The sequence below is a fragment of the Mobula birostris genome, chromosome 4 (assembly GCF_030028105.1).
Source record: "Mobula birostris isolate sMobBir1 chromosome 4, sMobBir1.hap1, whole genome shotgun sequence".
Taxonomy (NCBI): Eukaryota; Metazoa; Chordata; class Chondrichthyes; order Myliobatiformes; family Myliobatidae; genus Mobula; species Mobula birostris.
Window position 1 is genome coordinate 207,313,450 of NC_092373.1, and position 18,524 is coordinate 207,331,973.

At 44.3% G+C, this 18,524-nt stretch overlaps 1 protein-coding gene across 1 annotated transcript in view; it reads left to right on the forward strand.

Moving 5' to 3' along the window:
* The window catches only part of mogs (mannosyl-oligosaccharide glucosidase), a 68,255-nt gene that overhangs the window by 35,291 nt on the left and 14,440 nt on the right, over positions 1-18,524 (forward strand). The window contains exon 3 of the mRNA XM_072256846.1: positions 10,071-10,291. Within this exon, the coding sequence (XP_072112947.1) occupies positions 10,071-10,291 (221 nt within the window). The remainder of the gene's footprint in view (positions 1-10,070; positions 10,292-18,524) is intronic.

Sequence of the window (18,524 nt, forward strand, 5' to 3'; positions counted from 1 at the left end):
AAATGCAGAGATGCAAAGGGACGTGGGAGTCCTTGTGCAAGATACCCCAAAAGTTAACCTCCAGGTTGAATCGGTTGTGAAGAAAGCGAATGCAATGTTGGCATTCATTTCAAGAGGAATACAATATAAGAGCAGGGATGTGATGTTGAGGCTCTATAAGGCAATCTTGAGACCACACTTGAGTGCAGTTTTGGGCTTTTTATTTTAGAAAGGATATACTGACATTGATACATAGAAAACCTACAGCACAATACAGGCCCTTCGGCCCACAAGGTTGTGCCAAACATGTCCCTACCTTAGAAATTACTAGGGTTACCCATAGCCCTCTATTTTTCTAAGCTCCATGTACCTATCCAGAAATCTCTTTAAAGACCATATCATATCCGCCTTCACCACCGTTGCCGGCAGCCCATTCCACGCACTCACCACTCTTTGCGAATAAAAACCTACCCCTGACATCTCCTCTGTGCCTACTCCCCAGCACCTTAAACCTGTCTTCTTGTGGCAGCCATTTCAGCCCTGGGAAAAAGCCTCTGACTATCCACACGATCAATGCCTCTCATCATCTTATACACTTCTATCAGTTCACTTCTCATCCTCCGTCGCTCCAAGGAGAAACAGCCGCGTTCACTCAACCTACTTTCATAAGGCATGCCCCCTAATCCAGGCAAAATACTTCACCCTTTCTATGATTTCCACATCCTTCCTGTAGTGAGGCGACCAGAACTGAGCACAGTACTCCAAGTGGGGTCTGACCAGGGTCCTATATAGCTGTAACATTACCTCTCGGCTCCTAAATTCAATTCCACGATTGATGAAGGCCAATACACTGTATGCCTTCTTAACCGCAGGGTCAACCTGTGCAGCTGCTTTGAGGATCCTATGGACTCAGACCTCAAGATCCCTGTGATCCTCCACACTGCCAAGAGTCTTACCGTTAATACTATATTCTGCCATCATATTTGACCTACCAAAATGAACCACTTCACACTTATCTGGGTTGAACTCCATCTGCCACTTCTCAGCCCAGTTTTGCATCCTATCAATGTCCTGTTGTAACCTCTGACAGTCCTCCACACTATCCACAACACCCCCAACCTTTGTCTCATCAGCAAACTTACTAACCCATCCTTCCACTTCCTCATCCAGGTCATTTATAAAAATCATGAAGAGTAAGGGTCCCAGAACAGATCCCTGAGGCACAGCACTGGTCACTGACCTCCATGTAGAATATGACCCATCCACAATCACTCTTTGCCTTCTGTGGGCAAGCCAGTTCTGGATCCACAAAGCAATGTCCCCTTGGATCCCATGCCTCCTTAATTTCTCAATAAGCCTTGCATGGGGTACCTTATCAAATGCCTTGCTGAAATCGATATACACTACATCTACTGCTCTTCCTTCATCAATGTGTTTAGTCACATCCTCAAAAATTCAATCAGGCTCGTAAGACACGACCTGCCCTTGACAAAGCCATGCTGACTATTCCTAATCATATTATATCTCTCCAAATGTTCATAAATCCTGCCTCTCAGGATCTTCTCCATCAACTTACCAACCACTGAAGTAAGACTCACTGATCTATAATTTCTTGGGCTATCCCTATTCCCTTTCTTGAATAATGGAACAACATCTGCAACCCTCCAATCCTCCGGAACCTCTCCCGTCCCCATTGATGATGCAAAGATTATCGCCAGAGGCTCAGCAATCTCCTTCCTCGCCTCCCACAGTAGCCTGGGGTACATCTCATCCGGTCCCGGTGACTTATCCAACTTGATGCTTTCCAAAAGCTCCAGCACATCCTCTTTCTTAATATCTACATGCTCAAGGTTTTCAGTCCGCTGCAAGTCATCACTACAATCACCAAGATCCTTTTCCATAGTGAATACCGAAGTAAAGTATTCATTAAGTACCTCTGCTATTTCCTCCGTACCATACACACTTTCCCATTGTCACACTTGATAGGTCCTATTCTTTCGCGTCTTATCCTCTTGCTCTTCACATACTTGTAGAATGCTTTGGGGTTTTCCTTAATCTGCCCGCCAAGGCCTTCTCATGGCCCCTTCTGGCTCTCCTAATTTCCTCCTTAAGTTATTGACCCCTTCCTGTTCCTGACCTCCACCCACAGAGATTTACTACTGCCTTTGCACACCACAGTTCCTGTACCCTACCATAACTTCCCTGTCTCATTGGAATGGACCTATGCAGGATTCCACACAAATATCTCCTGAATGTTTGCCACAATTCTTCGTTCCTTTCCCTGAGAACATCTGTTCCCAATTCATACTTCCAAGTTCCTGCCTGATAGCCTCATTACTCCCCTTACTCCAATTAAATGCTTTTCTAACTTGTCTATTCCTACCTCTCTCCAATGCTATTGTAAAGGAGATAGAATTTTGATCACTATCTCCAAAATGCTCTCCCACTGAGAGATCTGACACCTGACCAGGTTCATTTCCCAATACCAGATCAAATCAAGTACAGTCTCTCCTCTTGTAGGCTTATCTACATATTGTGTCAAGAAACCTTTCTGAACACACCTAACAAACTCCACTCCATCTAAACCCCTTGCTGTAGGGAGATGCCAATCGATATTTGGAAAATTAAAATCTCCCATCACAACAACTCTTATTATTACACCTTTCCAGGATCCGTTTCCCTATCTGCTCCTCGATATCCCTGTTACTATTGGACAGCCTATAAAAAACACCCAGAAAAGTCATTGACCCCTTCCTGTTCCTAACCTCCACCCTCCATGATGTCATAGTCATACTTTATTGATCTCGGGGGAAATTAGTTTTTGTTGCAGTTGCACCATAAATAATAAATAGTAATAGAACCATAAATAGTTAAATAGTAATATGTAAATTATGCCAATAAATTATGAAGTAAGTCCAGGACCAGCCTATCGGCTCTGGGTGTCTGACCCTCCAAGGGAGGAGTTGTAAAGTTTGATGGCCACAGGCAGGAATGACTTCCTATGACGCTCTGTGTTGCATCTCGGTGGAATGAGTCCCTGGCTGAATGTACTCCTGTGCCCACCGAGTACACTATGTAGTGGATGGGAGACATTGACCAAGATGGCATGCAACTTAGACAGCATCCTCTTTGCAGACACCCCCGTGAGAGAGTCCAGTTCCATCCCTACAACTTCACTGGCGTTACTAATGAGTTTGTTGATTCTGTTGGTGTCTGCTACCCTCAGCCTGCTGCCCCAGCACACGACAGCAAACATGATAGCACTGGCCACCACAGACTCGTAGAACATCCTCAGCATCGTCTGGCAGATGTTAAAGGACCTCAGTCTCCTCAGGAAATAGAGACGGCTCTGACCCTTCTTGTAGACAGCCTCAGTGTTCTTTGACCAGTCCAGTTTATTGTCAATTCGTATCCCCAGGTATTTGTAATCCTCCACCATGTCCACACTGACCCCCTGGATGGAAACGGGTCACCGGTACCTTAGCTCTCCTCAGGTCTACCACCAGCTCCTTAGTCTTTTTCACATTAAGCTGCAGATAATTCTGCTCACACCATGACCAAGTTTCCTACCGTAGCCCTGTACTCAGCCTCATCTCCCTTGCTGATGCATCCAACTATGGCAGAGTCATCAGAAAACTTCTGAAGATGACAACACTCTGTGCAGTAGTTGAAGTCCGAGGTGTAAATGGTGAAGAGAAAGGGAGACAAAACAGTCCCCTGTGGAGCCCCAGTGCTGCTGATCACTCTGTTTGACACACAGTGTTGCAAGCACACATACTGTGGTCTGCCAGTCAGGTAATCAAGAATCCATGATACCAGGGAAGCATCCACCTGCATCGCTGTCAGCTTCTCCCCCAGCAGAGCAGGGCGGATGGTGTTGAACGCACTGGAGAAGTCCACCTTTTCTGCAACTGTGACACTATCTCTGATCAACAGTGCCATGCCCCCACCTCTTTTAGAACCATAGAACCATAGAAACTACAGCACAGAAACAGGCCTTTTGGCCCTTCTTGGCTGTGCCGAACTATTTTCTGCCTAGTCCCACTGACCTGCACACGGACCATATCCCTTCATACACCTCCCATCCATGTATCTGTCCAATTTATTCTTAAATGTTAAAAAAGAACTTTTACCAGCTCGTCTGGCAGCTCATTCCATACTCCCACCACTCTCTGTGTGAAGAAGCCCCCCCAATGTTCCCTTTAAACTTTTCCCCCCTCACCCTTAACCCATGTCCTCTGGTTTTTTTCTCCCCTTGCCTCAGTGGAAAAAGCCTGCTTGCATTCACTCTATCTATACCCATCATAATTTTATATACCTCTATCAAATCTCCCCTCATTCTTCTATGCTCCAGAGAATAAAGTCCTAACCTATTCAACCTTTCTCTGTAACTGAGTTTCTCAAGTCCCGGCAACATCCTTGTAAACCTTCTCTGCACTCTTTCAACCTTATTTATATCCTTCCTGTAATTTGGTGACCAAAACTGAACACAATACTCCAGAATCGGCCTCACCAGTGCCTTATACAACCTCATCATAACATTCCAGCTCTTATACTCAATACTTCGATTAATAAAGGCCAATGTACCAAAAGCTCTCTTTACGACCCTATCTACCTGTGACGCCACTTTTAGGGAATTTTGTATCTGTATTCCCAGATCCCTCTGTTCCACTGCACTCCTCAGTGCCTTACCATTAACCCTGTATGTTCTACCTTGGTTTGTCCTTCCAACGTGCAATACCTCACACTTGTCTGCATTAAACTCCATCTGCCATTTTTCAGCCCATTTTTCCAGCTGGTCCAAGTCCCTCTGCAGGCTCTGAAAACCTTCCTCACTGTCTACTACACCTCCAATCTTTGTATCATCAGCAAATTTGCTGATCCAATTTACCACATTATCATCCAGATCATTGATATAGATGACAAATAACAATGGACCCAGCACTGATCCCTGTGGCACACCACTAGTCACAGGCCTCCACTCGGAGAAGCAATTCTCTACTACCACTCTTTGGCTTTTTCCATTGAGCCAATGTCTGATCCAATTTACCACCTCTCCATGTATACCTAGCGACTGAATTTTCCTACTAACCTCCCATGAGGGACCTTGTCAAAGGCCTTACTGAAGTCCATGTAGACAATATCCACTGCCTTCCCTTCATCCACTTTCCTGGTAACCTCCTCGAAAAACTCCAATAGATTGGTCAAACACGACCTGCCACGCACAAAGCCATGTTGACTCTCCCTAATAAGTCCCTGTCTATCCAAATGCTTGTAGATTCTGTCTCTTAGTACTTCCTCCAATAACTTAGCTACTACCGACGTTAAAATTACTGGCCTATAATTTCGCGGATTACTTTTCGGTCCTTTTTTAAACAACGGAACAACATAAGCCACTCTCCAATCCTCCCACACCTCACCTGTAGACAGCGACATTTTAAATATTTCTGCCAGGGCCCCTGCAATTTCAACACCAGTCTCCTTCTAGGTCCGAGGGAACACCCTGTCAGGTCCCGGGGATTTATCCACTTTAATTTTCCTCAAGGCAGCAAGGACCTCCTCCTTTTCGATCTGTACAGTTTCCATGATCTCACTACTTGTTTCCCTTAATTCCATAGACTTCATGCCAGTTTCCTTAGTAAATACAGACGCAAAAAACCTATTTAAGATCTCCCCCATTTCCTTTGGTTCCACACATAGGCGACCACTCTGATCTTCAAGAGGACCAATTTTATCCCTTACAATCCTTTTGCTCTTAATATACCTGTAAAAACTCTTTGGATTATCCTTTATTTTGACTGCCAATGCAACCTCATGTCTTCTTTTAGCACTCCTGATTTCTTTCTTAAGTATTTTCTTGCACTTCTTATACTCCTCAAGCACCTTATTTACTCCCTGCTTCCTATACATGTCATACAACTCCCTCTTCTTCTTTATCAGAGTTGCAATATCCCTTGAGAACCAAGGTTCCTTATTCCTATTCACTTTGCCTTTAATCCTGACAGGAACATACAAATTCTGCACTCTCAAAATTTCTCCTTTGAAGGCTTCCCACCTACCGATCACATCCTTGCCAGAGAACAACCTGTCCCAATCCACGCTTTTTGGATCCTTTCTCATTTCTTCAAATTTGGCCTTCTTCCAGTTAAGAACCTCAATCCTAGGACCAGATCTATCCTTGTCCATGATCAAGTTGAAACTAATGGTGTTATGATCACTGGAACCAAAGTGCTCCCCTACACAGACTTCCGTCACTTGTCCTAACTCGTTTCCTAACAGGAGATCCAATATTGCATCCCCTCTAGTTGGTCCCTCTATATATTGATTTAGAAAACTTTTGCCTCCCTCTCTGTCCTTTCTGAAGCATCTAAAACCCGGCACTTGAAGTAAGCATTCCTGTCCCTGAGCCATCCAAGTATCTGTAATGGCTACCACATCGTAGCTCCAAGTACTGATCCACGCTCTATGCTCATCTGCATTGTTCACAATACTCATTGCGTTAAAATAGACACATCTCAAACCGTCGGTCTGAGTGCATCCCTTCTCTATCACCTGCCTATCCTCCCTCACACACTGTCTCCAAGTTTTCTCTATTTGTGAGCCAACTGCATCTTCCCCTGTCTCTTCAGTAGAGGGAGAGAGTTCAGAGAAGATTCATGAGAATGATTCCAGGAATGAAATAGTTACCGTATGAGGAACGTCTAGTAGCTCTTGGGATGTATCCCTGGAGTTCAGGAGGGTAAAGGGGGATCTCATAGAAACATTCCGAATGTTAAAAGGCCTGAACAGATTAGATATGGCAAAATTATTTCCCATGGTAGGGGAGTCTAGGACAAGAGGGCACGTCTTTAGGATTGAAGGATGTCCATTTAGAACTGAGATGTGTACAAATTACTTTAGTCAGAGGGTGGTAGATCTGTGGAATTTGTTGCCAGAAGCGGCTGTGGAGGCCAAGGTGTATTTAAGGCAGAGATAGATAGGTTCTTGATTAGCCAGGGCATCAAAGGGTATGGGGAGAAGGCAGGGGAGTGGGGATGACTGGAAGAATTGGATTCATGACTGAATGTCAGAGCAGACTCAATGGGCCGAATGGCCTACTTCTGCTCCTATAGCTTATGGTCTTATAGGAAAGTTGTTTCCACTGGTATGTGAGAGTAGAGCTAGGCGACATAGCCTGAAGGTTTGGGGGAGTTAATTTAGGACGCAGATGAGGAGGAACTGCTTTTCCCAAAGAGTGGTGAATCTGGAATGCTCTGCCCAATGAAGCAGTGGAGGCTACCTCAGTAAATATATTTAAGACAACGTTGGATAGATTTTTGCATAGTAGGGGAATTAAGGTTATGGGTAAAAGTCAGGTCGTTAGACATGAGTCCATGGTCAGATCAGCCACGATCTTATTGAATGGTGGTGCTGCTTGATGGTTCGGATGCCCTACTCCTCCTATTTCTTATGTTCTTATGTTGGAGTCCATCGTTAAGAATGTGGTTTCAGAGTACTGGAAGCACATGATAAAATAGGCCATAGTCAGCATGGCTTCCTCAGGGGAAAATCTTGCCTGACAAATTCGTTTGAATTATTTGGAGAAATAACAAGCAGCATAGACAAAAGAGAATCGGTTAATGTTGTGTACTTGGATTTTCAGAAGGCCCTGGACAAGGTGCCACACATGAGGCTGCTTAACATGCTATGAACCCATGGTATTACAGGAAAGATTCTAGCATGAATAGAGCAGTGGTGGATTGGCAGGAGGGAAAGAGTGTGAATAAAGGGAGCCTTTTCTCATTGATGCCAGTGACTAGTGGTGTTCCATAGGGGCCTGTGTTGGGAATCAACTATTTTTACGTTACATGTCAATGATTTGGATTTTGGAATTGATGGTTTTGTTGCAAAGTTTGCAGGTGATATGAAGATAGGTGGATGGTCAGATTAGGAGAATGGGCATAGAAGTGGCAAATGGAATACAGTGTCGGGAAGTGTATGGTCATGCACTTTGGTAGAAGAAATAAAAGGGTTGACTGTTTTCTAAATGGAGAGAAAATACAGAAAACTGAGGTGTAAATGGACTTGGAAGTCACTGTCCAGGATACCCTCAAGGCTAACTTGCAGGTCAAAGGAGGTTCACAAATGGTTCTGTGATTGAAAGGCTTGTCATACGAGGATCATTTAATGGCTCTGGGTCTGTACTCACTGGGGTTCCAAACTCACATTGAAACCTATGGAATGTTGAAAGGCCTCAGAGGGGATGAGGGGAGGATGCTTCCAGTGGTGGGAGAGTCCAGAGGACACAGCCTCAGAATAGAGGGATGCCCATTTAGAACAGAAATGTGGAGAAATTTATTTAGCCAGAGAGTGATGTATCTGTGGAATTCGTTGCCACGGGTGGCTATGGAGGCCAAGTCATTAGGTATATTTAAGGCAGAGTTTGACAGAATCTTTATTAGTCAGAGCTTGAAGAAATATGGGGAGAAGGCAGGAGATTTGGACTGAGAGGAAATTGGATCTGCCATGATGAAATAGTGGAGCAGACTTGGAGGGCCAAATGGACTAATTCTGTTGCTCTTGTGGATACTGTTTCAGGAGTTGTGGGCGGGGGGGCGGGTGTGGATCAACCTACGAGGGGGAAGCTGCGGCGACCATGTAGTGGGACTGAGTTTGGCTCTGTGGCTCAGAAGGGAAGAGTGGGAGGAGAGAAGAGCAGTGGTGATAGGACATTCATTATTTAGAGGAGCAGGCAGGAGATTTTGTGGGTGTGAAAGAGACATCCAGATAGTGTGTTGCCTCTCAGGTGCCAGAGTCAGGAACGTCTCAGGTCATGTCCACAGCATTCTGAACGGCAGGGTGAACAGCCGGAAGTCATGGTACATATTGGTACTAATGACATAGGTTGGAAAAAGGCTGAGGTCCTGAAGAGAGAATAAAGGGAGCTAGGTAGAAAGCTGTAAAGCAAGACCTCAAGGTCTTATGTGAGGGGAGGGAAGGGTTGGATTGATCGTAAAGTTGGTTGAAATGTCGGTACATATTGGTGGGCTGAAGGGCCTGTAGTGTGCTGTAGTGTTCTATGTTCTATTATGGATGTACAAAATGTTGATGGAACTGCACTGTGTAGCTCGGGTTACTATACTAAAGGAAGGATGTGATTAAACTAGGGAGGGTGCAAAAAATTTTTCAAAAATGTTGCTGACATGACCTGCTGAGTTCCTCCAGTGTTTTGCATGTGTTGTTGGGATTGAAGGGAATAAATTATGGTTTTATGAATAGGCTGGCACTGTCTTCCTGGAGTGAAGGAGACTGAGGGGTGACCATATAGAGCAATAGATGTAAGAGATTGTTACAGTCTTTTCCCAGAGTTGGGGAATCTGTAACTGGAGACATAGGTTTGGAATGATAAGGGAAAGATTTAAAGGGAACCTGAGGAACAACTACTTCACACAGAGGATGGTGGGTGTCTGGAACAAGATGTCAGAAGAAGTGCTAGAGGTAGAATATAACATTTATGAGACATTTGAAAGATGCATGGTTAAGAAAGGTTTAGAGGAATTTTGGCCAAACACAGTCAAATTGGGTTAGCTTAGGTAGGTACCTTGGTCATGATGGACCTACAGGTAGGGCTGAAGGGCCTGTTTCTGTGCCATATATCTCTATGACTACAAAACTCAAGCATAATGTTTGCCGCCTTAATTCCCTGTGTGCCTGCATGTTAACTTCCAGTAATTGTGTACAAGGACACTCAGATCAAAACTAATGGATGCCACTGTAGCATAGCAGTAGTGTGACACTATTACATCTCAGGCTGTTCCGGAGTTCAGACTGCAATTCCCATGCCGTTCTGTAATGAATCATTGTGCTCCTCCCTATGGAATGTGTGGGTGCTCCAGTTTCCTCCCACTATCTAAAGATGTACTGGGTAGATTAATTTGTCATTGTAAATTGTCCCATGACGTGATTAGGTTAGGGTTAATAGGGTTTGTGGGGTTGCTGAGGCAGCGTGGTTCAAAGCACCAGAAGGGCCGACTACTCCACACTGTATGCTAAATTTAAAAAAAACTGCCTTTGTTTATAATTGATCAGTGTGAACTTGTTTGTGATTTTAGGATTGATGTGGCTCCAGCAGTTCAAGGCAGAGGTGAACTTGCGCCATACATGTGAACAGGGTGATCGGCTGCCCAGCTATGGCTGGCTAATGCATGATGGCATCAACTTCGGGGTGCAGGAAATTAAAGAGAATGATTTCATTTTAACAACCGAGTTTGTGAAACGTCTTGGTGGGCAACACGGTGGAGATTGGACTTGGAGAATCACTGCCAAACCACAGGTGTATTCATTGTATAAAGAAATCTAAATCTTACTTTTATTATTCATGTGATAATCTATCTGCACTGAAACATCATACTGAGAAGGTTTCATTAAAAATAGAACGCCACACCGAAGTACTCTTCCACATGTATTGTTCCTTGACTGTCTTGTCTACAAGCCACGTAAAGCACTACATCTATTCAGATGATCATTTTTCCTGATTTCATCTGCAGCTGTTTTCTTCTCATCATCTCTCTCTGCAAATGTGATCTTTCAGTCAAAGTCATGAAGTCACCAGTACCACGTGAATGTGTGCCTGAAGAGTTAGTTCAGGAGGCAGGGGTTAAGATTTTTGATCTCTTCTGGGACACAGGTGACCTGTACCAGAGGGCAGCGTGCACCTGAGCTGGAGAGGTCCAATATCTTGGCAGCGTACAAATGTGCTTGTACTACTCAAGAGAGTTTAAGCTTAATTGGCTGAGAATGAGATCCAAGCAGCAGTGAGGTAGATGGGAGACTGGAAATTGATACAAAATTGAGTGGGAGCCAGAGATCGGGGTCAGAAAGTAAAGTGAAGTGCAGGTTTGCAGGTGCAGCAAGCCATCAGAAGGTAAATGGGATGTTGGCCTTCATTGCTAGAGGGATTGAATTTAAGAGCAGAGAGGTTATGCTGCAACTGTAAAGGGTACTGGTGAGGCTGCACCTGGAGTACTGTGTACAGTTCTGGTCTCCATACTTAAGGAAGGAAATACTTGCAGTGGAGGTAGTGCAGAGGAGGTTCACCAGATTGATTCCAGAGATGATAGGGTTAGACTATGAGGAGAGATCGAGTCATCTGGGACTGTATTCACTGGAATTCAGAAGAATGAGGGGATCTTATAGAAACATATAAAATTATGAAAGGAATAGATAAGACAGAGGCAGAAAGTTGTTTCCTCTGCTAGGTGAGACTAAAACTAGGGGATTTAGCCTCAAGACTCAGGGGAGTAGATTTAGGACGGAGATGAGGAGGAACTGCTTTTCTGAGTGAGTGGTGAATCCGTGGAATTCCCTGCCCAATGAAGCAGTGGAACCTACCTCAGTAAATGTATTTAAGACAAGGTTGGATAGATTCTTGCATAGTAGGGGAAATAAGGGTTATGGGGAAAAGGCAGGTAGGTGGAGATGAGTCCACGGCCAGATCAGCCAGGATCTTATTGTGTTACGAAGCAGGTTCGATGGGCCAGATGGCCGACTCCTGCTCCTATTTCTTATGTTCTTGACAAGCAGGAGCAAAGTAGTAGACATGATAGAGCAAGGGTGCTTATTTCAATGCAAGGAGAATTAAGGGTAAGGGAGATGAACTTAGAGCATGGAACAATGATGTGTCCATTACAGGGGCTTGGTTGAGAGAGGGATAGGATTAGCTGTTTATTGTTCCAGGAAATGAAAGAGAAATAAGTTAAAAAGGGGAAGGAATTGCACAATTAATCAGGGACAAAATCACAGCAGCACTCAGAAGGGGACATAATGGAGGCCTCATCCACAATATGGGTTGAACTCAAAAATAGGAAGTGCAATCCTAACCATCCCTCCCCCTCAAAAACTACTGGCACATTGATCACAGATATGCCAGCAGATTAGGGAAAGGTACAAAACAACTGTTTTTGTAGGTGGTGGCTTACTGTTCCTCGATTTAGATTGGGACCTCCTTAGCACAAGAGGATTAGATGGGATGGAATTTATGAGGTATGTCAAAGAGAGTTCTTCATACTGTATGGGAATAGTCAAAGTAATGGAGGGGGCCTGGTACTAGGACATGACCTGGCCAGATGACTTGACGTTTGAGTGGAAGAACACTTACGAAACTGTAATCATAATTCTATCTTAGATTGGGTGTTGTATAATAACCCAGATCTTATTAGGGAGCTTAATGTAAATGAACCTTTAGGAGGCGGTGATGATAATATGATTGAATTCATACTGCAGTTTGAGAGGGAGAAGCATAAGTCACATGTATCAGTATCGCAATGGAATAAGGGGAATTAAAGAGGCATGAGAGAGAAGCTTGTCCAGGTGGATTGGAGGAGGATACTGGTGGGAATGACAGCGGAGCAGAGGTGGCTGAAGTTTCTGGGAATAGTTCACAAGACACAAGATAGATATGTCCCACAGAGTTTTCAAATGGCAGGGATAGGCAACCATGGCTGACAAAGGAAGTTAAGGAAAGGGCATATAAGGTTGCAAAAGTGAGTGGGAAGTTGAATGATTAGGAAGCTTTTAAAATCCAACAAAAGGTAACTAAAAAAGCTATAAGAAGGAAAGAAATTAAATATGAGGGCAATCTAGCCAATAATATAAAGCAGGATACTAAAACTTTTCTGAGTTATATAAAGAGTAAAAGGGAGGTGAGAGTTAATATTAGACCACTGGAAAATGATACTCATGAGGTAGTAATGGGGGACAAAGAAATGGCAGATGAACTTAATACGTACTTTGCATCAATCTTCACTGTGGAAGACACTGACAATGTGCCAGAGGTCCATGAGTGTCAGGGAACAGGAGTGAGTGCCATTGCTATTACAAAGGAAAAAGTGCTAGGCAAACTCAAAGGTGGATAAGTCACCTGGACCAGATGAACTACATTCCAGAGTCCTGAGAGAGGTTGCTGAAGAGATAACAGGTGCATTGGTTATGATCTTTCAAGAATCACTTGATTCTGGCATGGTCCCGGAGGATTGGAAGATTGCAAATGTCACTCCACTCTTTAAGAAGGTAGGAAGGCTAAAGAAAGGAAATTATAGGCCAGTTAGCCTAACCTCAGTGGTTGGGAAAGTGTTGGAGTCTACTTTTAAGGATGAGGTTTCGGGGTACAGTACTTGGAGATTAATGATAAAATAAGTCAGAATCAGTATGGTTTCTATAAATGGGAAACCTTGCCTGACAAATCTGTTAGAGTTCTTCAAGGAAGTAACAAGCAGGGTAGACAAGGGAGAGGCAGTGGATGTCATTTACTTGGATTTTCAGGAGGTGTTTGATATGGTGCCACAAATGAGGTTGCTTAACAAGACAAAATCCTGTGGCATAACAGGAAAGATACTGGCATGGATCGAGGAATGGCTGACAGGCAGGAGGCAGCGAGTCAATAAAGGGGGCCTTTTGTGGTTGGCTGTCAGTGACTAGTAGTGTTCCTTGGGACAGTATTGGGACTGCTACTTTTCATATTGTTTTTTGATGATTTAGATAATGGAATTGATGGCTTTGTGGCAAAGTTTGTGGACGATATGAAGATAGGTGGAGGGGAGAGATAGTGCTGAGAAAGCAACGTGCAGCAGAACTTTGACAAATTGGAAGAAATGACAAAAGAGTGGCAGATGTAATACAGTATTGGGAAATATACAATGATGCATTTTGGTAATAGTGCAGACTATTAACTAAGTGGAGAGAAGGTTCAAACATCAGAGCTGCAGAGGGACTTGGGTTCAAACATCAGAGCTGCATGTAAAACTCCCAGAAGGTTAATTTACAGGTTGAGTCTGTGGTAAAGAAGGAAAATGCAATGTTGGCATTTATTTCAAGGGGAATAGAAATTAAAAGCAAGGAGATCATGCTGAGCCTTTATTGGACACTACTCAGGCCACACTTGCAGTATTGTCAACAGTTTTGGGCCCCATATCTTAGAAAGGATGTGTTGTCATTGGAGAGAGTCCAGAGGAGGTTCACAAGGATGATTCCAGGAATGAAGGGGTTAACATGTGAGGAGATTTTTGTAGCTTTGTGCCTGTACTGACTGGAATTTAGAAGAATGCCCGGGGGCGGGGATCTCATTGAAACTTACTGAACGTTGTAAGGACTAGATAGGGTGGATATTGAGAGGATGTTTCCTATGTTGGGGGGTATCCAGAACTAGAGGTAAAGAGGAATTTTTTTAGCCAGAGAGTAGTGAATCTGTGGAATGCTCTGCCACAGACTGGAGGCTAAATCCGTCGGTATATTTAAGGGGAAGTTAATCATTTCCTGATCAGTCAGGGCATCAGTGGATATGGTGGGGAGGCAGGTGTAAGGGGTTGAGTGGGATCCGGGAACAGTCATGATGGAATGGTGGAGCGGGCACAATGGTCAGAATACCCTTATTCTGCTCCTATGTCTTATGGTCTAAGATGTGAGTGTGGCCACATTTGGAAAATTGTCTTTAGTTTTGGTCACTCTGCTGTAAAACAGGTGCCATTAGGCTGAAAAGAGTGCAGAGAAGTACTACAAAAATGTTGTTGGGACTCCAGGGACTGGGTTATGGAAAGACATGCAGCTGGTTGGGACTTTATTCATTGATGCAAAGGAAAATAAGTGATGCTATAGAGGTCAGTCTCTATAGAGAGGATGTTTCCTATGGTAGGGGAGTCTTGGACCAGATGACACAGCCTCAGAATAGACATCCATTTAGAACAGGGATGCAGAGGAATTTCTTTAGCCAGAAGCCAATGAATCTGTGGAATTTGTTGCCACAGGTGACAGTGGAGGCCAAGTCATTGGATATATTTAAGGCAGAGGTTGATAGATTCTTGATTGCTCAGGGCATGAAGAGACACAGAAAGAAGGCAAGAGAATGGGGCCGAGGGGAAAATTTTATCAGCCATGATGAAATAGTGGAGCTGACTCAATGGGCCAAATGGCCTAATTCTGCTCCTATATCTATGGTCTTAGATATACAAAATCATGAGGGACACAGATAGAGTGAATGTGTAGTCTTTTTCCTAGGGTTGAGGAATAAAGTACTAAAAGGCATCGTTTTAGGGTTAGGAAATCCTCTGGAGAGGATTCTTAAGGACAGAATTAAAATCCTCCTCTTACTTACCCCTCGAACAGGATCCCCCTAAGGAGCACCAGGCCATTGTCTCCCACATTATCACTGATCTTATTAGCTCTGGAGATCACCCATCCACTGTCACCAGCCTCATAGTTCCTGCACTCCGCAGCTCCCGTTTCTATCTCCTGCCTAAGATGCACAAACCTGCTTGTCCAGGTAGACCCATTGTTTCAGCTTATTCCTGCCCACTGAACTCATGTATCGGCATAGCTCGACTTTGTCTTATCTTCTCTCTCCTCCCCCCCCACAGTTCAGTCCCTTCATACTTACATCCGTGACACTTACATGGTCTGGATCTTTTCAATTATTTCAAGTTCCTTGGCCCCCCATCATCTTTTCACTACAGATGTACAGTCCCTATACACCTCCATCCCCCACAAGGAAGGCCTCAAACTTCTCTGTTTCTTTCTGGGCACCAAACCCAACCAGTTCCTCTCCACCACCACACTCCTCCATCTAGCGGAACTTGTCCTCACCCTTAATACTTTCTTCTTTGTCTCCTCCCACTTCCCTCAAACAAAAGATATAGCTATGGGCACTCACATGGGTCTTAGCTATGTCTGCCTTTTTGTCGACTACGTGGAACAGTCTATGGTGACCGTCCCCCACTTTCCCTACGCTACGTTGACGACTGCATCGGTGCTGCTACCTGCACCCATGCAGAGCTTGTCGACTTCATCAATCTTGCTTCCAACTTCCACCCTGCCCTCAAATTTACCTGGTCCATTTCTGACACCTTCCTCCCCTTCCTTGATCTCACTGTCTCTATCTCTGGAGACAGCTAATCTATTGATGTCTATTACAAACGCATAGACTCTCAAAACTATCTGGTCAATACCTCTTCCCACCCTGTTACTTGTAAAAACGCCATCCCCTTTTCTCAATTCCTCCATCTCCGCCTCATCTGCTCTCAGGATGAGGCTTTTCATTCTAGAACAAAGGAGATGTCCTCTTTTTTCAAAGGAAGGAGCTTTCCTTCCTCTACCATCAATGCATTTCACGCACATCTGCTCTTACCCCAATCATCTCGCCACCCCTCCAGGGATAGGGTTGCTCTTGTCCTCACCTACCACTCCACCACCCTCCGCATCCAACACATACTTCTCCGGAACTTCCACCATCTCCAACAGGATCCCACAACAAAGCACATCTTTTCCTGCCCCCGCCATCCGTTCTGCTTTCCGCAGGGATTGCTCCATACGTGACTCACTTGTCCATTTGTCGCTCCCCAATGATCTCTTTCCTGACACATATTCTTGCAAGCAGAACAAGTACTACACCTGCCCCTACACCTCCTCCCTCACTACCATTCAGGACCCCCAATAGTCCTTCCAGTTGAGGCAATACTTCACCTGTGAGTCTGCTAGCGGTATATACTGTGTCTGAAGCTGCCGATGTAGATTGGGAGACCATTTTGCTGAGCACCTGTCCACCAGAAGAAGCAGCAACTCCCAGTGGCCACCCATTTTAATTCCACTTCCCATTCCCATTCCGGTAATGCCCCTCACCCCCTCCACCATTCCTCATCACCTTTTCCCTCTCTCACCTGATCTCCTTGCCTGCTCATTGCCTCCTTCTGGTGCTTCTCCCCACTTTTTTTCTTCCATGGCCTTCTGTTCTCTTTTATCCAACTCTCCCTTCTTCAGCCCTGTATCTCTTTTACCAATCAACTTCCAAGCTCTTTACTTAATCCCTCCCCTTCCCGGTTTCACCTATCACCTTATATTTCTCCCTTCCCTCCCCCACCTTTCAAATCTACTCCTCAGCTTTTTCCTCTGGTCTTGCTGAAGGGTCTTGGCCCAAAAGGTTGACTGTACTTTTTTCCATAGATGCTACCTGGCCTGCTGAGTTTCTTCAGCATTTTGTGTGTGATGCTCAGATTTCCAGCGTCTACAGGTTTTCCCTTGTTTGAGATTAAAATCATTTTTTTATCAATGTCACATGTCATGAAATTTGTTGCTTTGTGGCAGCAGTAAAGTTCAAGCCATTAAAAAAACTGCTATAAGATAGAATAAAAGAGGAATAGCGAGGTAGTGTTCATGGGTTCCCCTGTACCTCACTGTGTTGGTAATAATGTGAAGAGGACATGCTCCGGATGGTGAGTGTCCTTATGATGGACGTGGAACACGCTGTGAGGTTTCACTGCTAATGTAATAGTTTCTCTGTAGCAATAGCTGGGTATGACTAGAGATAACGGGGCTTTGGAATGAGGGACTATCCAATGAGAGGGATGTTGTTCTTTCTTGTGGGTCTGGAAGAAGGGATCTTGCGGTCTTTTACCGGGGAGAGATGAGAGAAGAGCGAATGGAGAGAGTTGGTAGGCTGCCGAACAGAGTGGGCTTGGAGCGAGGGTCTGAGGGACGGCTTCGCTAGGAGTAGGTCGACAGGAAGCCAGTGGACTGAACAGTGAGCTCCAACGTTGCGCATTAGACTGTTTCATGAGAATGGGCCCTTTTCTTTGTTTTGTTTCTTTACTAACCATATAGTCAAATTAAGAATTATAAAGCTCAATCATTTAATCGCATATTGTGTATTGTTTGTTATTTCATGGTACTGATTTGTAACGGGACACATCACGCAGCATCCACCCAAACAAGATTTCTTAAGTTCGGCCGGGCTGAGGATTGCCTTTCCCTAGATTAAGCCGTTAGCTGAACCGAGAGTTACAGATGCTACTTTGAGGCACTGTCTTTTGAAGATGGGTGATGGAGCTAACTTAGTCTACAACCCTCTGCAGCCTTTTTCAATCCTTTGAAACCTCCATAGCAGCCAGAGATTTATGAGCATTTGGAAAGCCATGGCCTAATTAGTAACAGTCAACTTGACTTGATGTTGGGGCAAGTCATGTCTCCTGAGGAGATGACAAAGTTTATTGATGAAGGTAGATGTATGGATTTATACCACATGAACTTTGGTAAGGTGTTTAATAAGGTCCCTCGTAGGAGGCACATCCAGAAGATTTAAGATGCATGAAATCCGTGGTTGTTTGGCCATTTGGATTCAGAATTGGCTTGCCCATAGAGGGTAATGGTTGATGAAACTGACTATGGTTGGAGGTTCGGACCAGTGGTGGTCTTCAGGCATCTCTGTAATGGGACTTTGCTGTTTGTGATATCAGACTCTGGGAATGATGCTTGTGAACTATCACTGGTAAGCACTTAATCTACATGATCAACCAATCTCACTTCCACACAGTTTAAAATAACTGTCTGCTTTCTTTATTACCACACCGAAGAATACTGGGCATGCTTTTGAGTTAAGTAGATTTGCACAGTGTCCGTCAAAAAACATAACAACTGTACTGTACCAGATGATAAATCTGGACCAAATGGCATGTAAGCAAAATCCTACAACATGTACATTTATAAATTACCACAGGAAGATGTTGATATGATTTTCATAGCCAACC